At 37.7% G+C, this 26,430-nt stretch overlaps 1 protein-coding gene and 1 pseudogene across 11 annotated transcripts; one reads left to right on the top strand and one right to left on the bottom strand.

Moving 5' to 3' along the window:
- Positions 1-1,268: 1,268 nt before the first annotated feature.
- Positions 1,269-15,198, bottom strand: SPC25 (SPC25 component of NDC80 kinetochore complex). 11 transcript variants are annotated; one of them, XM_073904903.1, is made up of 8 exons: positions 15,101-15,198; positions 14,745-14,773; positions 14,092-14,244; positions 13,931-13,996; positions 8,272-8,418; positions 7,720-7,824; positions 3,205-3,303; positions 1,269-1,430 (listed from the first exon to the last, which is right to left on the bottom strand). In XM_073904903.1, exons 3-8 carry the CDS (start codon positions 14,228-14,230, stop codon positions 1,306-1,308), a joined length of 681 nt encoding a protein of 226 aa, XP_073761004.1. In that variant the 5' UTR covers positions 14,231-14,244; positions 14,745-14,773; positions 15,101-15,198; the 3' UTR covers positions 1,269-1,305. The 11 variants fall into 11 exon arrangements, with proteins under 11 accessions (XP_073761004.1, XP_073761008.1, XP_073761001.1 ...); XM_073904907.1 differs by lacking the exon at positions 14,745-14,773 and adding an exon at positions 14,359-14,470 and having other exon boundaries at positions 15,101-15,185; XM_073904900.1 differs by having other exon boundaries at positions 15,079-15,182.
- Positions 4,383-5,587, top strand: LOC112809726 (ribosome biogenesis protein NSA2 homolog pseudogene; annotated as a pseudogene).
- Positions 15,199-26,430: the final 11,232 nt, after the last annotated feature.

Here is a 26,430-nt window from a genome sequence, read left to right as displayed (position 1 = left end):
GAGTAGCAGAAGGAACTGGAGGCATGGCCATTGTTTTGTGGCTTTTAGTTGTGCCCAAGATATCCTGAACCAGTATTATGTGGCTTCCATTATAGACAGCATACCTAAATACAACTGAATTCGCAAGGAAATGATAGTGACAAAAAACAGAATCTTAACTGTTTTTTTTTAAATTTTTTTTAAGATTTTATTTAATAGAGAGAGAGAAACAGAGAGAGAGGGAACACAAGCAGGGGGAGGGGGAGAGGGAGAAGCAGGCTTCCCGCGGAACAGGAAACCTGATGCGGTGCTCGATCCCAGGTCCCTGGGATCATGACCTGAGCCGAAGACAGTAGCTTAACCAACTGAGCCATCCAGGCGCCCCAAAAACCAGAATCTTAGAACAAGTTGACATTTTAACTCTAGTCTGTGTTGAAGATTCCAAGATGGCAAACTTATATCCAGACCACAATTAAACAGTATAAATGTTATAAAATGGAAATGGATTGTAAATTTTCCACTTTTGGATTTTCAAAAGTGTATCTATCCTTCTTTGAGTATCTTAGTAGAATCCTGCCAACCTTCTGATGTGAAGGTTTGCCCTTTATTTTAACTATAGATTCCTTTTGGTGTAAGAGAAAAACATTCTTTCCTTTATATTAGAATGATAGTAGATAGTAGTATTTACTTTTGCCAAGTACATTTCAAAATTTGCTAACCTTAGCTTGGGCCCACATTCCTAATTTTTTATTACTAGTCCATGACCTTAAAAAGCTTGGAGGGGCACCCCGGTGTCTCAGTCAGTTAAGCGTCTGCCTTCAGCTTGGGTCACGATCCCAGGGTCCTGGGATCAAGCCCCACATCGGGCTCCCTGTTGCTCCCCCTGCTTGTACTCTCTTGCTCTCTCTGGCAAATAAATAAATAAAGTCTTAAAAAAAAATAAAAATAAAAAATAAAAAGCTTGGAAACCAATGAGACACAGTGTTGGTTGTACAAATTCCCATTTCCAGGCTAGCCTTAAACTGCCCATGCCTGCCATTAAAAAATATGTATACACACACACACACATATATATATACACATAGTACACTAACTTTCATTTTAGAAAGGACACATTTGACTTTATAAATTTTATTTCTTAAGATTTTAATTAAAATAATTTAAAGAAATACACCACACAGAAATGTTACAGAAATACAAAAAAATTATAGGCAAACAATGGATAATGAGAATTCTTTTTAAAAGAGATACACGATGATAAAAAAAAAGAGAGAGAGATACACAATAGGGAAGAAAAATGAACAATTTTTATATACTATTCATACGTTAATTATAAACCATAGCAGTAAAAGCTTTCCGAACATTGGCAAGAAAGGCCGAGAAATTGTTGGTCTTCCTTACATTCTCTTGAAATTCTGCCAGGCACTCAAGATGAGGAGCACTATCTGACACTAGAAGAAAAAGAAAAAAAAAAAGATAATTTGAATGAGATTTTTTTTATGGAAGAGAAGTGTTTCTAATTTAGATGCTTTCATCTGATTCAAATCATTTCAAGTCCATTTTACTGAAATGCTTTGAGCACAGAACAATAGATACAATTGATTTTCATATCCTAACTATCTTTTGGACCTATTCTTTGTTTAATCTCTAAATATTAAAATCTTAAGTACTACAATCTTACTTTAAAGGTAAACAGATGGTAGTCAAGGGATTGAAGAGCTTAGTGATAAAAGAACAGAATGCTATTTCCCATCATCTTTCTATACATTTTGTTTTCACTAAACTGTTTTAACAGGTGTGTGTGTTGTTTTTTTAAACGGTTAAGTCAGTTTTCTCTGTAAACTTTGGCTTGACTTCTAGTTTCTGGTCACTAGATCAAAAGAGAACAACTTTCAAAGCCAACTTTTAGTAATTTATAATTATGGGGAAAAAATCTTAACTTTTATAAGTTTTCATTAGAAAACGTGACTGCTGTTCTACAAGTGGTAATTATAGGGCTTCCTAATCAAATGAGACACAAAGTCACAAGTAACCGTACGGCTCTCCATGTAGTTGTACAAGACGGTACATCTTGGGACCAAGTCTCCAGGGAGGGTGGTCAAGGGAAAGGAATGATCCAGCTTTCTCTCCCAACAATTTGGTCCTTTGTCCAAGGAGAAGAAATCCGACCATGTCAGCTTTCCAGCTCTCTGGTTGAGACCGCTTAGGAAACAAGGACCATGACCACAAGAGAAAGAATAACAAGGAGCACTTGGTTCAAAATCACACTGTAGATTCTATTTTGATACACTATCAAATACTGTGATACTACGTAGCAAGAGAGAATATACAATTTGGAGAACACTAAAAACCTAGGTATGTGGTTTTTTTTGGGTTTGCTTTTTTTAAAATTTAGCACTCATTAAAAAATATTTACTGAGAGAATATATAAATACAATATACAATAGAAATTCCTACAATAGTAATTCCATGAGAACGAGGACCAAGTCCCCCAGGTCCATTAGGGAGCCAACTCAGCAGCTCTCCTGAGTGTCTATCTGCTATAAATGCTTTAAGATGAGAACACAGGTCTAATGAGCTGAGAACCATTTTCCTCAATTCCAATAAATGAAAAATTACTTTAAAGGGGGCACTAGAAGAATTAAAAAGAAATAAATATATTTCCATTCTCTTCTTGTTCCCCCTATTATCAATCATATATATTCCCCATAAATTGATGACCTTCTGGCCGGCTGGAGAATCAGTAAGTGAGCTAAATTATCAATGTGTGGGATTTTTCAGGAGACAGTAATATTTCTTAAATTGATTTTTGGGAAAATAAATGATCACATTCTGATGACTTAGCATTTGCTTTTAAAATCAACTACTTGCATAAATTATAATATTCATATTTACATAGTTATATCCTTTATAATAGCTTTAAGCTCTCGAAAAGGATAATTCAAACTCGTATAGGAAATGCATTGATCTGTGGTCTTTAACACTTTTCTGCCACTGTGGCACCATGCCATTCTGAAGAAAAGGTACATATTTAGGAACCTACATAAGAACTATAAATCACAACTATACTCACAGGCTTTAGAAGACACTATCCCATGAAGCAAGACTGGCAAAGAAAGCACTACCTTGTAGGAATTACTTTCCTTCCTATTACTTTCTATGTGGAGTCAGATAACATTTGCGGATGCCAATCTTAACTACCAGTTAAGAGATAGGAATACATACCTTCATATTCCTTGGCTTCATTTAGGTGGAGGGAAAACATAAATGGGTTCTCAGGATGCTTAGGGTCAATATTAGTGAATATAAACTGTAATTTATCACCTGAAAAGAGAGATTAGATTATTTGGTATGAAGAGTATTTTATCGTGCCAAGGGTTTCAATGGAGATGAGCTTTCTCACCTCTGTCCTTAATATCTATATGCTAAATACATACATACATATATGTATACTTAACCAAGCCTCCAAATGTACAAGCTACAAATTAGTTTTAAATGAACTCTAAATACGATTTTTAAAAAGCACAACAAAAGAAAATAATTGATACATTGGACTTCATCAAAAAATACAAACTTTTGTCCTTCAAAGGATATTATCAAGAGAGTGAAAAGGATAACCCACAGAATGGGAGAAAATATTTGTAAATCGTATCTCTGACATGGATTTAATATATAGGATATATTTTAAAAAACTACAACTGAACAACTAAAAGAAAAGCAACCCAATTCAAAAATGGACCGAAAGGACTTGAATAGATATTTCTCCAAAGAACAGACACAAATGGTCAATAAGCACATGGGAAGATGCTCAAAACCACTAATCACTGGGGAAACGCAAACCAAACTACAATGAGATATCATTTCACACCTACCAGGACAGCTATAACAAAACAAAACGAAAAAGAAAAGTGTGGATGAAGACGAATGCAAGATGGTGCTGAGGCTGTGGAAAAGTTTGGCAGTGCCTCAAAAAGTTTAAATTAAGAATTACCATAGGACCCAGTGACTCTGTTCCGAGGTACGTACTCAAAAGAACTGAAACTAGGGACTCCTGTAACTTTGCCAACGTTTATAGCCACTTTACTCACGGCAGCCAAAAGGTGGTAATAACCGTGTGTTCACTGATGAATGATCAGATAAACAAAATATGGTATATACACACAATGGAATATTATTTGGTCATAAAAAGGAAGGAACTTCTGATACATGCTACAACATAAATGAACCTTGAAAACATGCTAAGTAAAATAATCTAGATGCAAAAGAACAAATACTATAGGATTCTACTTATATGAAATAGAATAGGTAATTATAGAGACAGGAAGTAGATTAGAGGTTATGAGGGGCTGGGGGGAGGAATAAGAAGTTATTGCTTAATGAGTACATAATTTCTGTTTGTAGTGATGAAAAATTCTGGAAATGTGGTGATGATTGCACTGCATCGTCAATGTAATTAATGTCCCTGAATTGTATGATAAAAATAGATAAAATGGCAAATTCTAGGTCATAGTTTTACCACAATAAAAAAATGTACTACTGAACAGATTTAATTTGACCTTTTCTACACAGTAATCCAGACTTAATGCCTATTTTCCAAAAGACCTCCAAATGCTCCCAAAGGAGTAAATGCCCATTAGAAATTAAAAATGGCAGCCACAAAGTAGAAACTCACATGCATTTTAATTTTGCTCTACAGCATAAAAAATTAGGAAATCTCATTTTAAAAATAGCTTTAATTAGGTCACGGCTTGTGTGGAGTCAGCTCACGGGTCTGGGAGACCCGAAAATTGAGAGCTTCTTCGCACCCCAGCAGCTGCACCCGACAGCTCTGCGGCCGTCACCACGCCACAAAATGAATACATTGAGTTACACCGGAAGAGATATGGTTATCGTTTGGATTACCATGAAAAAAAAAAAGAAAGAAGGTCGAGAGGCTCATGAACGATCAAAGAAGGCAAAAAAGATGATTGGTCTGAAAGCTAAGCTCTACCATAAACAGTGCCATGCTGAGACAATACAAATGAAAAAGACTATCAAGATGCAGGAAAAGAGAAACACCAAAAAAAGGAATGATGAAAAGACTCCACAAGGAGCAGTACCTGGACAGAGAGGGACAGTCCCAAGCTAAAGTACTTTCCAATATGATTAAACAAAAACAAAAAGAGAAAGCGGGAAAATGGGAAGTTCCTTTACCCAAAGTCCGTGCCCAGGGAGAAACAGAAGTATTAAAAGTGATTCGAACACAAAAGAGAAAGAAGCAAGCATGGAAGAGGGTGGTCACTGAAGTCTGCCTTGTCGGAGACGGCTTTACTGGAAAACCACCTAAATATGAAAGATTCATTAGACCAATGGGCTTACGTTTCAAAAAGGCCCATGTAACACACCCTGAACTGAAAGCCACCTTTTGCCTGTCAATACTTGGTGTAAAAAAGAAGCCTTCATCCCCACTATATACAACTTTGGGGGTTACTACCAAAGGTACTGTAACTGAGGTGAACCTGAGTTGGGCCTTGTGACACAAGAAGGCAAAGTTATTTGCGGAAAATATGCCCAGGTTACCAACGGTCCTGAAAATGACGGATGCATAAATGCAGTCCTGCTGGTTTGACAGCAGTTTCAGACAAGAAAATCCTTATAATTACTGAAGACTACACACCGATCAGGGAGACCACCATTTACTGTGGTGGTTCTGAACACTACCAAACAGCCTTACATATCTGCAGTCATCAAGAGAAGGATTTATTCTACTGTGAAAAACATTAAAATAGACATTTTATTAAAATAAAAAAAGTTTTAATTACAAAAAGTAATATTGAAAAACATTTGTCTTACATTTTTATTCAAAATGAAATAATTACATTAGTACAGATTTTTTTAAAAAGATTTATGTATGTATGTACATATGTATGTATGTATGTATGTATGAGAGGGGTGGGGAAGGACAGAGGGAGAGAGAATCTTAAGCAGACACCATGCTGAGTAGAGAGCCTGACACCCATCGCAGGTTGCAGGGTTTGATCTCACAACCCTGAGATCATGACCTAAGCTGAAACCAAGAGTCTGTCACTTAGCTGATTATGCCACCCAGGCGCCCCCAGTACACCAGATTTTTAAAAGTGTTAGTAGTAATGGGAGGGAAACATGCCAAGGAAGAAAGACTTCCTAAGATAATGAAGGTTTTAATTTGGGTTGTCTTCTTTAAAAAACATTTCCTGACTTTGAGGGCTATGAGAAAGTTTTATTTTTAAATCTGAAATAATTGTAAAGCTTTCTGGTTCAAAAGCACCTCAGGATGACATTAAGTCCAATGGATCAAAAATTCAGAGTTGGACCCTGTATTTCCCTCTAATCGAAAGGTTATTTTTTATTAAAAGCTTATTCCAACAGATGGAGGGGTGGGGCAGAAACAAGACTAACAGATATATGAATGAAGAGCCCAGACAATCAAAGAAATATAATTAAATATACAGAAAAAAAGTTTACCTTTTCATCAAAGAAATGCACTTAAAAATAAATGCTCCAATTATATCTAATCAACTGCCAAAAAAAACCAAACACAAACAAACTTAAAAAACTACCATTTTTGCAAGAAAACAATGAAATGGATACTCTTTACATTGTAGAGAGGTGTGCACAAAAGAATTAATATGGCAGGCCTGACGCTGCTATCATTAAGAATTTTAGAAAGGTCTCCTTGCAAGTTCGTCGTTGGCTGGTGTTGGGGCCCCCCAAAACACCCCAGATTTGAAGAGTCACAAGGAGGACTCACAGGACTCCCCATAGGGTCATACTCAGGGCTATGATTTATTACAGAGAAAGGCTACGGCAAAATCAGCAAATGGAAAAAACACATGGGGTGAAGTCCAGAGAAAACCACCACAAGCTGCAAGAGTCTCTGATGAGCTTCAACGGTAGACAACACTTCACACGTATTGTCACATTCAGTGCTAAGGGAATTAAGCACATCCTGTGTGACTCTGCTGGATTAAGACTCTTAAAAAATTATGTCTAAAAAAGTGTTTCTTTTAGACTTTACCCCAGTGCTTTTGGGCTGATTTTGTTTTGTATCCTCTCTGCAATAAACCTGAGCCATGAATATGACTATATGCAGAGTCCTGTAAGTCTTTCCAGGGAATCACCAAACCTGACGGTGATCTTGGGGACTGATAACACAAAGAATATTGATATAAATTGGCACATATACTACACATAACGCCATTAAAATATTTACATGCTTTAACCCAGTAATGCCTCTCTGGGAATTCCATGGAAATTATGCAAAAGAAATGGAGAAGTCTATATTCACTGTAGCACTTCTAAAACTGAACCACAGGCAGAATCCAAAGGTTAAGTTAGAAACAAACCTGTATTAAATGATAGATAAAAGATTGGATAAATTAAGATACATTAATGGAATGAATTATTACACTACCATTTTAAAACTACCATAGGAAGGCGACAGCAACTGGAAAAATGCTAATCATACAATGCCAGTAAGAACAAGGAAAAAAATTATGTTCGTGGTGGCAGTCATGCCAAAAATACATTTATTAAAATACCGGATGATAAATAACCAAGGCAGCAGTAATTATGTTTGGATGATAAAAATGTTTAAATTCTTTCCTATTTTCTAAAAAGTTAATGATGTTGTCATTATTTTCTTTGAAAACATTTTTTAAATTCGCTACTTAAGATATGCCTTTCTAATCTTGTATGTTTTACTTACGTTAATATACATACCATAAATTTTTCGAATTTCTAGTCCAAGTCGATCTTTATATAAGTCTGCAGATTTCTGTAGTCTTTTCAACCTCTCTTCATTAGCTCTGTTAGCAGCAGAAATAGCTATGATTTTTAAAAAAATACACATATTTGAATATGAAATTTTTTTAGACAAAGAGACTTCACAGCATAAAAAATGTGCTTAATAGTTCCTGGCAGAGAATGTGTGATCAATAACTCTATTGCATAAATTATACTATGGCTTCTCCAGACAAATCTTTAGTGAAACTGTCTCCCACTCTGCTTAATTAAGCTGCCATATCAATTGCACTATGACTCTGGTTATATTAGAAATCAAAAGGACCTTTAAGTGAAACAAGAGAACATACAGCCCACTTAGCTAACTTCACACAGCTTCCTTGCAGAACTGAGTGGCTGGCTATGCCCCTGAGGTATGTCATCCATTTTTAGTAATGAACTGGAGAGAAGGCAAGAGATACAGAATTGTGAACCATCACCACTTTGAAATTTAGGTTAATGTTTTAAATATGTGTATAACTGGAAACTTACTTTCCTTCTTCTTAGCGTATTCTTCCTTAAGATCCTGAATATTTGCAGTCAGTACTTCCAGCTCCTGCTTTTTGTCTTTTATTTCAGCAATCAACCTTAACAAGTTATCTTTTTTTTCTTGAATGAGGTTATTCTGCCTACAGATCTCTGTAAGAAACACAAAGTGTTAGCTAGAATATATATACTTTGCTCTCCAACATCTATCACAGATAAGAAATATTGACTTTCATAAGATCAATAATGTTTTAATTGGTAAGTGCTTCCTAATGGTTCAAAAATTATAAAGAACAAAAAGAAAAAAAATCCTATTCTTTTCTATTTGCATTTGAAAATAAAAGACCCTTGCAGCTCTACTCTTCAAATAAGTACATAAATAAAGCTCACCATCAAAGACAACCAAAATCTGGACAATATTTTTACTCAGTGCTTTAAAGAAACAGTTCATTCTAATGCTATATTAATGATTCTGGAAGATACTAAAAAAAAAACAGAAAGAAGTGAAGGAAGAGAGGAAGGGAGACAGGTAGGAAGGATGAAACCTCATTTACATTTGTAATAAACAAAACATCTAGGAATAATCTAGACCAAGAAATATGTAGGCCCTATATGAAAAAAAGGGCAAAACCTGTCTGAGACATGTATTTGATTTGACCTGGATGTATGGAAAGACATTTTATGCTTCTAAATATTATAAAGATGTCACTATTTCCCAAATTCATTTCTATATTAATGCAGTCCCAATGGAATTTGAGGGAAGGGAAGGGGAAGACCTAAAAAAGTAACTATAAAATTTATCTGACGAATACACAGGTGAGAATAGTTAAGGAAATACAGTAAGAAAAATAATGAGGAAAGGGACTTGTCCTATTAAATTTAACATCTGTGATTGTGACACTTTTAATACAATAGTGGGGTACCAGCTGAAGAAATGACATACAGTTCAGTTAAACAAAAACGGCATTTCCAAACAAACATTGCTATATTTAGGAAATTAATATGAAAAATGAAATATGAAAACAAGTGGTAGATGGTTCCCCAAACCATACTGAAATCCAAAATAAATTCCATATTTATTAAATATTTAAATGTAAAATGAAATCTTGCAAAACCTAAAAGGCAGTATCTGAATATAAAATTAGTTCTACGGGGAAAGATCTTTTTACTCAAAGGCAAAAAGAAATCAAAGAGAAAAACATATACCAGCTACATAAAAGTTAGTAAGTAGGCGAAAAGCCTCACATTTGATTCAAATAAGCATTAAACTCTACTATATGCTAGGAACTTTGTTCAACACCGTCTATTTCTGTAAACTTACTTAAATTTCACTATAACACATTTTGTAGATCTAATTTAAAGGAGGAAAAAGGCTCAGCAGATGACTAATGTACCCAAAGCTTTATTTGCTACGATGCAATAAATAGAAGACCTGGATTCAAACTCAGGATTTGACTTCAAAGACCATGCTTTTGAGCATTAAATATTCTCCCCCAACTGTTTGTTTATTTATTTATTTATTTATTTGACACAGAGAGAGAGAGAGCACAAGCAGGGGGAGCAGCAGACAGAGGGAGAGGGAGAAGCAGGCTCCTTGCTGAGCAGGGAGCCCGACTCAGGGCTGATCCCAGGACCCTGAGATCATGACCTAAGCCAAAGGCAGCCACTTAACTGACTGAGCCACCCAGGTGCCCCTCCCCTGACTGTTCTTAATCTAAAGAAGACACAAATATAAATTCCTAAGACAAAAACAGACAAAGGAATAAACAAAGGAAATGTAGACTGCAGATGGTTAATAAATATGAAAGACAATTTAACCCAAGTAGTAATCACAGAAATGCAAATAAAGCAGTAACATACCAATTTTAATTTAGTACAATGTTTACAAAAATAATAGCTAGCAGTTGAGAAGAAGGCAAAATACTAAGAGTTTTTTTTTTTTTAAGATTTTATTTATTTATTTGACAGAGCGAGACAGCGAGAGAGGGAATGCAAGCAGGGGGAGTGGCAGAGGGAGAAGCAGGCCTTCCCGCCGAGCAGGGAGCCCAATGCGGGGATTGATCCCAGGACCCTGGGATCATGACCTGAGCCAAAGGCAGACACTTAACGACTGAGCCACCCAGGCGCCCCCTGAGCCACCCAGGCGCCCCCTGAGCCACCCAGGCGCCCCAATACTAAGAGTTCTTATGGCATATCTTTGACATTGCAAAACAAGTCTTAAGGATATTCAAATCATGTCCTTTGATTAGTTATTCCATTTCTACAAGTTACTTTAAGAAAACAAGATGTGTGCAAGTACTTATATACAAAAGATTATTTTCAGTATTATTTATAATGGTGAAAAACTGAAAATATCCTAAATGGCTCATGGGTAAATTATTAAATACAGTATATCAGTAAGGCAGAATATTTTTTCAAAGAATTTAGCAATATGGAAAAATACTCTAAAAAAAAAAGTTATATAGATACCATGAACAAAATTGTCAGAAATATTACATAGCACATGAAAAAGAAAAAAGAACATAACTTTGTTAAATATGATTCTCAACATTTCAGATAATTTGTTTACTTTTCTGTATTTTCCAAGAATTTGGGCATGATCATATATTGTCAAGTATAATTTAAAAATAGACATTTTATCAGAATTAACAAAGAAAAATGCTTTAAAAAAAAATTCAATTTAAACCCAAACCAAAGCCAAAAACAGTTCAGCCATTTCTTCTCCCAAACCCTGCTCTGGCAACCACCAATCTGTTATCTATGAGTTTGCTTTTTTGTTTTAAAAAAAAGTTTTTTTTTGGATTCCACACATATCATATAGTATTTGTCTCTCTGCCTGACTTATTTCACTTAGCATAATGCCCTCGGGGCCCATCTGTGTCACAAATGTCAACATTTCATTCCTTTCATGGCTTTATTCTATCATATATATATATATATATAGTATACACACACACACACACACACACACCACAACCACTTTATCCACTCATCCATCTATGAACACGTAGGTTGTTCCCTTAACTTGGCTATTGTAAATAATAAACACCGGGGTGCAGATATCTTTTCGAGTTAGTTTTCGTTTTCCTCTAATAAACAGCCATAGTGGGGATCACATGGTAGTTCTATTTTTAATTTTCTGAGGAACCCCCATACTATTTTCCAGAGTGGCTGCTACAGAAAAATGCTACTTTAAAAAAAGATAAGTATGTTGTATGACAAAAAAGATGCATATTTAAAGTCCAAAGGTCTTGGTTCCATTCTGGGTCCTCAGTTGTCACCCAAGGACCTTGGTCAAATTACAACTTCGGCAACGCTTATAAAACAAGGATAATAATGGCTGCTCCATTTATTTACTTCACAGGGCTAGAGTCTCCAATAATAATAATATGGAAACTTCTAAACTATTAAGGATACATAAATACCACACATGTCAGTGTATTTATTATAATATTTAAAGAACTGTATGAGGGCACCTGGGTGGCACAGTCAGTTGGGTGTCTGACTCTTGATTTTGGCTTGGGTCGTGATCCCAGGGTTGTGGGATCAAGCACATTGGCCCTGTGCTCAGCCCAGAGTCGGTTTGTGATTCTCTTCCTCTGCCCATCCCCCCCCCCCCCTGCTCTCTCAAATAAATAAATAAAAAAATAAATCTTTAAAAAAAAAAAAAAGTTCTGGAACCTTTCAGAAAGAAAAGAGAAGAAAGAAAAGAAAAGAGAAGAAAAGAAAAGAGAAGAAAGAATGAACTGTATGGATTTGTGCCAATACAAATGTAAGGGCCCTTGATGTTGCATAACTATTATTTTATGTGTACACAGTCAGCCATCTCTTTTATTCTCTAGGGCAGGTATTTCAAACTTTCACTACCACTCACCACACAAACCCTCCCTTGAATTTTCCTTCCATGTGGAAAGGTTGTTTTATGGTACACTGGATCAAATGTATGACCTTAGCTAAGTTTCTTAACCTCAGTGAGCTTCAAATTTCTGTCTTGTAAAGATTTCAGGATTTAAGAGCCTGGTCCATAGTAAATGCCTCTCACTTTGAACAGAGGATCTCCCTCCTCTCGATAAATAGAACAGATGTTCCAGGTGGGCCAGAATTTTTGGCTAATTTGTTCTCTGCAGTATCTTTCTAGAAGGGTACCTGCACAGAGTAGCTGCTCAACAAATACGTGGTAAGTTCCCTCAAGCTTGCCGACTCCCCAAATGTATCTATATCAGTATCCTCTCCTGACAGAGTACCAGTGGCTCCTTCTCCAATCCATGGTTAATCCAGATTCCCTCCCCTCTATTCTACTACTCATTGTCCCCTGACCCCTTTTTCAACATCTGTTTCTCCACTGACTTCTTTCCTGCAGCAAATAAACATGCTCATTTTAGGGTAGACACCTTAATAATGAAAAAAATTCTGTGCTCACTCAGCCCATTCCATTATCACAGCAATTATTACAATGTATTTTAATTGTGGATTCCTTGTGTATTCCACTAAATTGTAAGCAGTATGCAGACATTATACTTTGTGCACTGTTTGTGCTAGGCAACTATCAATCAAATATTCACTGAATTAATTGAACAGGTAAATTATATTTCTGTTCAAGCATAAACTGATTTTTTAAAGAAAAACAATTGATAATGTTTTTAGTTTTTAGACTATTTAGAGCATATTTTCACTATAGGTCATCTTTAAGAGCACACTGAGACTCAGAGTAGCAAAAATTGATAGTTTCAAACTTATGTTTCTAATCCCCAGCAATTCTACAAACCAAGAATGTTTACACACACACACACACACACACACACACACATACACACAAGTGGTTTTCCTTTCTGCTTGTGGTTACAGAAGAAATGAAAACAATAAAAGGGCAAGGAAGCTTCAGGGCAGCTCAGACAGTAAATACGGGTAAAAGGCTAGCATAATAGCCTACCAGGGCTCCAAAATCGAACGCCTTTAGGGGCCAAATAATAAGTAAAGTGGGCAAAACAAAGCCAAAGAAATTACTGGGGACTGTAGCAAATTCAAGGACACATGTTCCATCTAAAGACATTCCATTAATAGTGTTTAAAACATGGTGCCATGAAATTTAGCCTGTGGCCTCTGGCCACAAGTCTGTGATCTGTGTGATCTGTGTATAAGAATTCAATAAAACCTACATATACACCGTGGAAACTCCAGAGTGGTATAAACGAGAGGGCAAGAATAACAGGAAAAATATGGAGAAAACAGTCAAGAGTACTAACCCTACCCCCAAAGAACTGAGGAACTCCAGCTTTTCAACCCCCAGCCTATGATTTCCAATGAGAAAAACTCATTTTTCAAATAACTGGCATTTACACACCAGCACAAATGAATCTCACAAGCATACTGATGAATAAAAAAAGGGACAGAATATACACAAAGTGATGCCATTTATATAACATTCAAAAACACAATACTAAATACTAAGAGGTTAGTTCTGGAAGGTGGGAGAAGAGAAAAGTATACATGGGATGTTCTATTTCTCAAGCTGGGTTGTAGGTACACAAATGTTTATTAGTTTTATACGTATGTGTATATATATATATATATATATACACACACACAATACATTGTTTTATTTGTATGAGGGATGGCCTAAAGATGTTCAATCTAAAAAAACTGTGATTTACAGTTTGTCACCTACGATTTTGATATTCCAGAAACATCTCAACCATTCGTTCTTCTTCCTTTAATTTCACGGACAGCTTTTCTGAAAGAGAAATTGGAATTGAAGTTTTAATTCAGCTGAAATAACGTAAAAAGCAAGAACAACAAAACAGCATGTTACAAGTTAACTTCAGTTACCTCCACATGCTTTGATGGAGTCTTTGTAGGTGTCTCTTAGCCCCACCATCCCACAGGAAGTGTCACTGACAGTGCTTTTGAATTTATTCCAAAATTCATTTATGCTTTTATCAAACAGTGCAAGTTCGTCCTCTATCATTTTGGAAGAAAATGCTACAAAACAAATAGAACATTATATTTCTTATGAGTCATTAAAATCAAATCAGGCTCATATTCCAATCAAGCATATTTTGGCAGTGTGACCTTTGCTAGAAAATAGCAGCTTACTTTTAACTCTAGATACTCCAAGGCAGATCAAGCCACCTGGACTTAACCACCGTTAAGATGCAAGATTCCAGGAAAGACATCTTTATCTCCGAGGGACTTGTCAGTAGTGTAACTGCACAAGACACTCACACAGCTCTATGACCTTGGGAAAAAGATTCTGACTCCGTTTTCTCACAAGTAAAATTGGTAACTTATAAGGCGTTTCCAACTCTGACCATGTGAATTCTCGCCTGCATTGCCAGGTCCCAGATGGATGGCCCCCTCTCATAGGATAAAACCCCACATCTAGCCTGTCTCTCCCTCCCACTAAGATCAGGAAAAGTAGCACTAAACAGGCGACTGGAGTGGGAATTTAGTGAGCTTAGTCCAGGAAAGGTACAAGTCACCTGCACTCTCTGGGTCTTGGTGTCCTCTTCTGTAAAGCAATGTCCGGTAAGACTGCAGGCTCCACCAGTTTTCTGTAACGCTAAAACCATCCCAAAAACCTAAAACCTTACCAGGAGGGCCACAGAACTCTCGTTCGCTGAAACCCGGAACCTTTCAGCCTCACCGCCGCCCACCCCGACGTGCAAACAACAAGCCGTGCATTTCAGACCTCGTTCCCGAAAATAAGTCCCGCCCGGAAACCCACTTTTCCTTATCGCCACAGGCGGATCGGGGAGCCCTGGTGAGTTCCCACCTCCCTCACCTTCTCCAGGAGGCCTGAGCCCCGCCACCTACCCACAAAAGACCCACAAAAGACCTGAGCCAATTCGAGCCAAAACTGGGTCTCCAGAAGCAGGTCCCGAAGCCGCGCCGACTTTCCTATTTCAAATCTAAGGGCGCCTTGCTCCTCCCGCCCTCGGGCGTCCATTCGCCTTCGGATTGGCTGATAGCTAGACTCCTCATGAAGGGATTGGCTGATCTAGCCCTCCGGGATTCTCGCGAGAAAAAATAGGGGAAAGTGCATTCTGGGATTTGTGGTTTTTTCTGAGACAGTCAGCCTCTCAGCTCTGCTTCTAAAATACTAATTAATAGCTCCAGAGGGACTCGCCCCAGCCCAAGACATTCATCAGTTTCAAATAAAGGCTTCTGCAACAAATATAAATATTGAACTTTAATCGCATTCTGTTGCCAAGTATATTCCCTCTTCTTTAATACTCCCTGTGTCTTAAAGTTAATTAAAAAAAAATAAAGCTAATAAAAATACCATTGCTTAATCTGTGTCATCATTTAATAACTTTTCATTGGGAAGTGGTTGGAACATTCCTGTCTACTGGCTTCTAATATGAACATTTCCAAAATTTCCAAAACATGTGAAACAGAAACAAAGCACAATACCTAATACTGGTATTTCTTGCCCCAGCAGAAACTCAATGACACAAAACTTTTCATGGACAAGTTTCTTGGTACCCACCCTCTCTGATAGTCTGTGTTGCTGATAAAAGTGAAAAGAGGCGGGGAAGCCAGAAGTAATTCAAGGTTTTCAACTCTGATATCTGTAAGAATGGTGATGCTATTGGTGGGATGGAAATCATCTTCATGGTTGTTTGGTGTGCTGGGGGAAGGGTGATGCAGAGAGGTGAGGCAGGAGAGGAAATTGTTGGGAGATCCAAGTGTTAATATCCTGTAGGCATGTTACTTCTTTAGTCAATTCAACAGTGGCTAACTGCTCCAACTCTGCAGTAAGACTGCCTGAGTTTGAAATCCAGGCTCCATCATTTACTAAGTTTTATGTTGGGCAAGTTACTTGGCCTATTGGACCTCAGTTTCCTCATCTGTAAAGTGAGGGTAACAATAATAATACCTTCTTCTTTCGTATACCCAATGTGAAGACTGAAAGAGATTATAAATGTAAATGCCTTAGAAGAGGTCCCTATAAGTACTCAAAATGGTTTCTTGTTTTCATGATTTTATACCCTACCTACTTCCTGTGCAATAGACTGTCATATTAAAACACATATAATTAAGACTTTAAATAGAACAAAATCTAAGTTGGCCAAGAATAAGAGAAATTATTGCAATTGAATACTCACTTTAGCCAAGGCAAAGCATATTGCTCCCATTACAAGACAATCATACTACTTGTTGAATTTTGATCTTAAGGAAACATGCATTCTGCTATGTCTGGATAAGTATAGAATATATTCCTTCCACCCAATCCAAGTTGAATTAATTAGTTAGGTGTGGTTATTTAGCATTCACCATTTAAGAATTTGCCAATATCTCACAAATATAACAATTTTAGTTTCAACATATAGATACTAAATTTCAAACAATAGTCTGAAAACAGTTTCAGTAACTTCTTTAGGCCATTACTAGTTCAAGATAATAAATTATTTCCCCAGCTTGAAATAATGCTTGGACCATCTCTCTAATGCATTCCTGATAGAATCTGGCAAAGCATGACCGATCTATGAGCAAAATGGAAAAAAAAAAGAGTTTATTAGCAAGGCTTTGAGATATTCACCACTGACACAAGGCTACAACTATATCTCTTAGACTAAGGTGAACATCTTGCAGCTGACTCATTTTTCTGCCTTCTTTAGTGGATTATTCTTGCTAAGTTGACTCCAATTATTAGTGGGCAGAAACATCCAGATGGTCCTCAGAATCGATTCTTGTGGTGTACAGAAGATCTCTTCTTTTCTACTCTTCCAGCTTTTCTGACACTATTTTGGGGGGCCTATAGAACATTGCTATCTTGCAGAATTTCAAACGGGAAGGAACTAGAACTCCATTAAAATCATCTGAGGACCAGAAAGAGGCACAAGCTATTCAACTTGAATTTCCCAAAGGATGGACAAGATGCAGGGATACTGGTCAGGAACTCCAAGTAAATGAAATTGATTCACTATTTGCATCCTTCTTGATAAAGCTGAGGAGGAAAGAAAAATAGGAAAAGAACACAGAGGATATACACTTTAAAGAATGGAAAATATATATGGCTTGTACGATGGAGTTAAAATTATTATTTTCATCTCTGACCATGGCATGTTTGTGAAAATAAACCCTTGATTATAGGTCAAAAAGTCTTTACTACTATTTTCTTTCATTATTGTTAAGGATTCAAACACCAACAATAAAACATATGTGTAAATAACATGCTCAGGGGTACCTGGTATTGGGTACTCTATCCTAAGAGCTAATTCAGACCAACAAAATCAGGACAAATTATTACCAACATTTAACACATCACAACATGAGTCAGATTCCAGCCAAGAGACTGTTATTAATAAGCTTAGACATATAGTTTGCTGTAATATCTCCTTTCATTTCACAGATATTTATTCAAGGACTTCTGATTTCTGATAATATTTATCTTAAAGCAAAATTGTATCTATTGGCATCTCAGAACTTGAGCTGAATGAATAATGATGCTTGTTTCTAAGGTTTTCACTGGTCCAGGCTAGTGAATACAGTACTTAACAAGACTCATGGAGGGGTGCTGACTGGACCACCAGCTTGATGAATTACTTACTGGACCTTGGACTGGGGCAAGTGGTTGTCCCACTGATGTGCAGACTTTAGGGCAGCCCCTGGGTGTCCACTCTCTTTTATTCTTTCTCAGAGCTCATCCCCAACCAAGGAGTGAGGGAGAAACTTCTGTGTCATTTGTCAAAATGATCCTCTCTAGAAGAAAATGTGAATGGTTTCTCTCTATTCCACCAAATGTAGGTAGAAACAACCAGCTTTTCTTTCTGTTCAGCACAGCTTCCTTGGCTTTAAAAAGGAAAAAGCAGAAGCTCCCCTATCACAACTCCATACAACACCACCATCATCACTATCATCATACATACCTGCCTTTCATTTCAACCGAGCCAGGAGTTTGGGGATATCTATTATGTGCCATGTGCTGAGAGGGGCACTTTATTCTCTGGGATATATATGGTCTGTAACCCAGGTCAGGGGAGGGGGTAGTAGGAAGTAGGTATGTATTTCCAGTCTGGGAGCTTCTGGGCCATGGTTACAGGAGCCTTGGTCAGACTGACTGAAACTCCATTGCTCCTTCTCTGGAAACTTGATTCTTTCTCCAATGGGTGAAGGATCATGGGGTACAAGAAGAAAGGTCATTGTCCTCTATGGCACATACCCTTGCTGAGTAGATACCTTTAATCTTGGGGCAGAACTCAGGATTAAAATGATAAAAGCAATGCCATGGTTAAGATTAAAAGTTTTCCACTTTTCTGGATATAAGGATCCCTTTATGACATATACATTTATACGGAACTCCCCAAATGCTAGCTAGTACTTGTACTTTCAATATCTGTTCACTGAGAAAATTAAAAATGATAAAGAGTTACTATGAATTCAGAAGAGAGGAAAGCTCTTTGGGCAGATTCCAGGTTAAGAACAAGTAATAGAAAATGCCTGTGTTCAAAAGACTCTTGAACAAAAACTTTAAATTCTCTAGATCTCTGCATGGCCTATGTCAGGAGTCATTAGAAAAGATGATTCAAGAAAATGTCTCTTATGATAATTGCTATGATCAAAGCACAGTATATCCAAAGTGAAGTCAACTTTTAGTGCCAGATTTTACCTGGAGCCTTTCATTTCCTCCCTAAAATTTAAAAAAGGGCTAGGACCTCTAGCATGGTGGGGTGAAGAAGTCACCAAATCCTTTCCCCAAAAAAGCAACTATAAAACTGGACAAAATTATAAAAAAACAACCATTTCAGTGTCCTGGAAATAACCCAAAAGCTTACAGCAAACTAAGACGCATTTATTCCTGAAAAAAATACTAAAAAACATAATTATTTTGAGTATTAAAAACACTCAAAAACATTATTAAGTCAGAGACAGAAGGCTACATATTATATAACTCCCATTGCATAAAATGTCCTTTGCGTAAAATACCCTTTGCATAAAATATCCAGATAAGGCAAATCCACAGAGACATTTCAGTCTTTGCTTAGAGCTGGGAGTGGAAGCAAACATTAACTGCATGAGGGCACAAGGGAACATTCCACAGTGATGGAGACATTCTAAACTTGTTTGTGGTGATGGTTGCACAACTCCATAAATTTACTAGAAATAACTGAATTGTACATTTACAATGGTGAACTTTATGATATATAAATTATCCCTCAAATTGCTCATTTATACCTCAAAATCATTAAAATAAAAAATATGAAGGACATCAACACTTCAAAGAAAAGAAAGTGTACATTTTCCAAACATACAAAAGACATTCTATAAAGTAATAAAGATCCTGATGTACAGTAAAGTTTGAGAATACCTACAGTAGGTATTCTTTGGGCCATCTATAAAAAGGAACCCAGGTGCAAAGTGTCTTAACTGTACTATGAAGAAAAAGAATAGTATTGCCCAATGGGCTGCTCTGTTGGGTCCTTTGGTGATCCAAGGAAAAGTTTATGAATGTATAGTTCATGACCATTTGTAGAGAAGAATAAATAATGAGACAAGTGGAGGGGTTACCTAGAAAATCAAAAGCCAGGTCACTTATAACAGTGTCATCATGGAATGCCAGTATTCCCGGAATCCTAACCGGAATGGAAGTAATTCTTTTCTGAAAGTCACTACGGTCTCAACTCAGTCTGAAATAAATCCATTTTACATTACAGGGTGCCACTGGAGACATTTCAAATACAATTATTTGACAGCAGGCAGATAAGCTTGTAGTAAAATGTTAATGACCACGCACAAAGACATAAAGGTCAATGCCTCCAAAATACGCTTTTGTTTACTACCACTGCACCAGTGACACAAGCTAAAGTCAAATATCTCTGAATGATGTTGAATTGCAAAGAGCACTATACCTCAGAGATGAATGGTTCATCTCATGATAAGAATATATCTTGTGGCTATATATTTGGCATGCGGAGCATATTAAAGGAATTCTAGCCTCTGTCCTACAGGTTGCAATCTAAGTAAAACTGGCAGGATTTACTGCCAATCAAAACCCCAGGAAAACCTAAATGAATCAGAGTAAGAAAGTTTTGGAAAGGGGCGCCTGGGTGGCTCAGTTGGTTGAGTGACTGCCTTCGGCTCAGGTCATGATCCCAGGGTCCTGGGATCAATTCCCACATCGGGGTCCCCTGGCTCTGCAGGAAGCCTGCTTCTCCCTCTGCCTCAGCCTGCCACTTTCCCTGTTTGTGCTCTCTCTCTCTCTCTCTCTGTGTGTCAAATAAATAAATAAAATCTTAAAAAAAAAACGAAAGAAAGAACTGGAATTATTCAACCATTGGAGTTAACTGAAAAGAAGGCAACAGTACAGAGTTTTGAGACTGGCTATAGTATTAAAAGATTTTTAAAAAGTCATTAAGAGGAAGGCAGTCATTCAGACAAGCAAATCATGCTGGGGAGATTGGAGTACTGAAGATAACTCAAGAAACAGGAAATGAAAGGATCCTGGGTGTAGGCACCATGGAAATTAGATGGGATTCCAGTGAACCTTACGCTATACTTAACTCACTTGGGCCAGGGATTCCACTGAGAATCCTGTGAAAGCCGTGGCCTTCTTCCAAGTAACATGCACATGCACTAATATTTTGCATATGATTTCAGAAAGTTTGATGACCTCTAAATAGGTCAAATTCAGGTCATGGACTCTTGGGCTAGTGGCCAAAGAGATTCAGCTAATATTAGAACCAAATCACACACTTTTTTTTTTCCTAAATAGGTAACTCAAAGTTTATTTAATAGGAGTTTTTTTCTTTTTTTTAATTTTTTATTGTTATGTTAATCACCATATATTACATCATTAGTTCTTGATGTAGTGTTCCATGATTCATTGTTTGTGCATAACACCCAGTGCTCCACGCAGAATGTGCCCTCTTTGATACCCATCACCAGGCTAACCCATTCCCCCACCCTCCTCCCCTCTAGAACCCTCAGTTTGTTTTTCAGAGTCCATCATCTCTCATGGTTCGTCTCTCCCTCTGACTTACTCCCCTTCATTCTTCCCCTCCTGCTATCTTCTTTTTCTTTTTTCTTAACATATGTTGCATTATTTGTTTCAGAAGTACAGATCTGTGATTCAACAGTCTTGCACAATTCACAGTGCTCACCATAGCACATACCCTCCCCAATGTCTATCACCCAGCCACCCCATCCCTCCCACCCCCCACCACTCCAGCAATACTCAGTTTGTTTCCTGAGATTAAGAATTCCTCATATCAGGGAGGTCATATGATACATGTCTTTCTCTGATTGACTTATTTCACTCAGCATAACACCCTCCAGTTCCAACCACGTCGTTGCAAACGGCAAGATCTCATTCCTTTTGATGGCTGCATAATATTCCATTGTGTATATATACCACATCTTCTTTAACCATTCATCTGTCGATGGACATCTTGGCTCTTTCCATAGTTTGGCTATTGTGGACATTGCTGCTATAAACATTGGGGTGCACATACCCCTTCGGATCCCTAGATTTGTATCTTTGGGGTAAATACCCAGTAGTGCAATTACTGGATCGTATGGTAGCTCTATTTTCAACTGTTTGAGGAACCTCCATACTGTTTTCTGGAGTGGTTGCACGAACTTGCATTCCCACCAACAGTGTAGGAGGGTTCCCCTTTCTCCGCATCCCCGCCAACATCTGTCGTTTCCTGACTTGTTAATTTTAGCCATTCTGACTGGTGTCCGGTGGTATCTCATTGAGGTTTTGATTTGGATTTCCCTGATGCTGAGCGATGTTGAGCACTTTTTCATGTGTCTGTTGGCCATTAGAACCAAATCACACACTTTTAAAGATTGCTTCCACTCAAAAGTGTTTTAACTGGCACGGCAGAGTTCTAGTCCTTGAACAAAACACCAAGGAATTAAATGGAGAGTTCTACCACAGCGGGAAGAAAAGTTCTTGATCCCGAAGAGCAGGGTGGGTGTGCAATTTTCTGAAGACTCTCATTATGTGGAGGACATCTGGTTTGATTCTAAGATGCGGTGGTGAACCGTTCGGATTTGGCTCTGCTGTCTTGAAGTTGTCTTCGTTCTCAGGGTACAGGGGAAGGTTGAAGTTTGTGACCAGTTCAAAGACTGAACTCGGTAAGTATTTAACACAAAGAAGAGAGAGGATGGATTTAGCATGAGAAAGAGGAATAGAGGGAAGGGGAGAGAAAGGAAGGAGAGAGAAAAGGGAGGGAGGAAGAGGCAGAGATGTCAGAGCTCAGAGGAGAAGTAACAGAATGTTTGTGTATAAGACTGAAATGTTATCACTTTGCCCTCCTTCTACTCTGCTCAAGAATCTCATGATTGGAGGTAAACTTCACTTTTACAAACTGTTTGGCAAAATAAGAACAACGAATGTTAATTATAGCTAATTTTTTTTATTGTTAATATTTTTTTAGTGTTTGCCATGGGCTTTAATTAAAAAGAGAGAGAGAAAGATTGGAAAGGAGATTCCAAAGGAGGGAAACAAAAACACACCAAATCTGCATCCATGGGGAAGAAGGGGGAATGATACAGACCCCAAATAAGGGATCTGAGAAAAAAATGCCTTAGCATAGAAGTAGAGAAAGTAGTATAAGAAAGGGTCAACTACACACAGGACATACAGGAGGTGTATGACAGCTTGTATCATCATTCATCATTCATTCAGAGATGAATTAAGATGGAGCTTCAACAATTTGATGTGTAGAAGAACCACATAGGAAGCTTACTAAAATGCACATTTTTGGACCTCGATCCCAAAGAGTCTGATTCCATAGTCTGGCGTGGGCCTGGGAATCTATATGCAGGTGGCAGGAAGCAGGTGGTCCATAGACCACACTTTGAGAAAGAAAACCTCAAAAGGAGGATAGAGGTAGATCTCCACTTTTTTGGATCTTGGGCTGCATAACTTAGACATGCCTTTGTTCCATCATTTGGTAAACTGATTTGGGACAGACCTTAATCCTAACAACCTTGACTTTGAAATGACTCAGTGTATGAGGCAGGCTCTGTTATTGAAGGGAAAAACTCTATGTGAAGATTATTAGTACCAGAAAAGAACAAATTCCCTGCCTCTCTCTCTTGCTGGGAACCACATAGGATAAGTACTGGAGAGCATCCTTACCCCAAGCCATGGCAACTCTGCTGGCAGATGGCAAAATTTTACATTAACTGCTTTTTAAATTTTAGCTTTATAATTATGTGAAACATTTACATGGTTTCAAAGTCAAGTCTAGAAAATAAGTAAATTTAAAGAAATCTAGCTTTTCCCATTCACTCTATCCCCTTCTTTTCTTTATAGAGAACTTTAAAAAATTATTTATTCTTCTACTCTCTTTAAACACAAGCAGATGTGAACATATATTACTTTTTTCTTAGGTAAACATTGTATATAATTTTCTCCATCTTAAAGAAGCATTCTTGACCCAGCCACTTTATAACATCTTTGTGGAAAAAATGCATTTGAGTTGAGACTAACTGAATAAAAAACCTTTTTTAAGCCTCTTTACATAAGTTAGCACTCACATCAAGTTTTGTTTAATAATTCATTCATTAAATAAAGAGATATTTAGTGAATAACAAGGAAAGACCCAGGTGCAGGTCCAGATTTTGTGAGAGGTAAAACTCTTCTAATATTGGGGCCTCTCTTTAATAAAAAAGAATATAAAATTATTAATATGCTGTACAACTCCCAGCAGCTCCCAGCAATAACCTGCCATAGGAGGGGCTCGTGCAAGCTTCCCGGGAAATCACCCCCAGCATGGTCTTGTGCTGGGGTCTATGCTGGTGGCTGGTACACAAAGCAAACATGATCCCTTATTTTATGGAGCTTGCACTATGGTACAGGAAAGAGAGATTAAAGACATAAGCTCAAATCATTGTTAAGTAAATCCCTGGTACGGGCTGAATTTCATCCCCCAAAATTCGTATATTGAAGTCTTAACCCCAATACCTCAGAATGTGACAATGGAGATAGGGTCTTTAAAGAGTTAACTAAGTTAAAATGAGGTCATTAGGATGGGACCTAACCCAATATGACTGGTGGACATCCCAACAAAGGATGACCATGTGAAGACACAGAAAGAAAATGGCCATCTACAAGCCAAGGAGAGAGGCTTCAGAAGAAGCTATTCCTGCAGACACCTGGGACATGCAGCTTCCAGAACTGTGAGAAAATAAATTTCTGTCCTTTAAACCACCCACTCTATTGCTTTCTGTGTCAGTCCCAACAGACTAATATAATCCGTTAAAAGAAAAGAGTGTTTGAGAGAAAGCACTGTCAAAGGAATGGCAAGGATGCTGGTCAGAGATGGCATCTCTAAGGAAGTGCATATAAGCTGAGATATGAAAAGACTAAAAATGATAAACTATAGGGAATAAAAAGACTAAGCAGATCTTGTTAAAAGGCAAAAGAAATCAAAGTGCTTTTACTTTAGTTAATTATACCACAGCCTATAGAACTAGATAGTCCTCAGGAGACAGTCTCTCTAAATTAACTACCTAAGATGAAAAACTAATGTGCAGCTAAATTCATCACAGTCCACAGACTCTGAGGGACTGAATGAGCATGAAGTTGAATTCTTAATTGTAAGACAAAATGTATTTGAAGTCATTCATACCCTGGTTTAGGGAAAAGACATTTCTGAAGAAAATGAGTCTGATGAAATATGTAGCTTAAACTCTTCTCAGAAAAAGAATAAAGAGGAGTAATGTCCTTCCTCGTGGCTCATTAAAGAGATTATAGAAATTATAGAACCTGAATATGAAAAACAAAAAAGCCGAAGCATAGACTCTGATTAGTCAAGGCTAATGCCTCATACAGAGTAGCGCATACCTGAATAAATTCATTTATCTTTGGTAAGCAAGACTATGCTCTCTTTTTGACTCAATGAATAATAAGAATTGTAGAATTATAGGATAGACAAGGGATTCCCTTATTTCTTGGTGGGATGCCACATCAACTTCTTCTGACACATACTTACTCAATTTGTTTTGTGAGGGACTGATTTTTCAAGTGGACAATGGCCAGACCAAATATGACAACAGAATTCTGACCCAAAACCTCTGAAGCAATCTGCCCAGAATGGTCAGGATTTGGTCAATGACTGCCAGCTTCCCTATTTGTGCCCCAGCTTCCTACTCAGGATCAACCAGAGAAAGCTAAACAGGCTCCCCAAACCCATCACATAAAATGTGCAGCTTCTAGTTAACTCATCTCCCGCTTGCCTGTGCCAACAACCTCTGATCAGAGCATGCCTGAGGCCTCTCCTTATTCCCACTACCCAGTAAAGCTTTTCTAGTCCCTGCCTGCTTCTGAATCTTTGTCAGATGCAAGTGATGGTAGCTGACTCTTGCTATAGCAAACTCAGAATAAATAACCTCTGTCTGTTCTCATTTGAGTGGCTTTCTTTTGTCTGTCCCCAGAGAAGAAGATGCCTGCTGGGTTGCAAGGCTATCAGCAAAGGATGGGAATGAGAGTCAGCTTTAAGCTCTGAAGTGTCCATCTGACTGCTACTTGATACTTCCTTCAGAGAAGATGTTAGAGACTGGGAAGGTAACAGTGGCCCCTGAGTCCCCCTAACAACAGTGTCCCTGCTGTCCAATGATGGGATAAGCCATCCAAGAGAAGTTCAAAGTGGTGATTGTATCTATGAAGTTCTCCTCATGCTCTGGCAGCTGGTCAGATGTGCTTCTGTGTCAACCAATTTTCTCTCAGGACTACACAGAAAAGCTTCATAGTTAGAACAACGATACAGGTGAATTGGGGGTCTGGGTAGTCGAAAACATTTGAAATAAGCTGGTCATAGCATTAGCTTTTATTCATTTTGCCACTGTTTAAAATCTCACCAATATTGGCTTTGAACAACCTAGACACAGCCTAGACTAAGAAGAAACATTGGTCTGGAAATAAAAATTTGGTCTCCAAACAGAGCTCCTCCACTATAGAAATGACCTGAGCCTGGTTGCTTGCACATTTTCCAACACTAAAACGAGGATTACTGAACTATTGTGAAGTTAAAACTGGATAATAAGAGAGAGTATTTTTGAAGGCAAATAATTGGAAGAGCATAGAATGCAAGGGATTCTAAAGCACAACAGAGCTTTCAGCACATTTGATTTTATCCCAACACATACATCATTCAGATCAGATTAGCACAGTAATGGGAGAACCAAAGGTGTAATCCTGGGATGCCT

This window comes from Callorhinus ursinus, unplaced genomic scaffold (genome assembly GCF_003265705.2).
Source record: "Callorhinus ursinus isolate GAN/ISIS: 27379988/994484 unplaced genomic scaffold, GSC_fseal_2.0 scaffold2, whole genome shotgun sequence".
Lineage (NCBI taxonomy): Eukaryota > Metazoa > Chordata > Mammalia > Carnivora > Otariidae > Callorhinus > Callorhinus ursinus.
The sequence above is the reverse complement of the archived record's forward strand: the minus strand, read 5'-3'. Positions and strand labels throughout refer to the sequence as shown.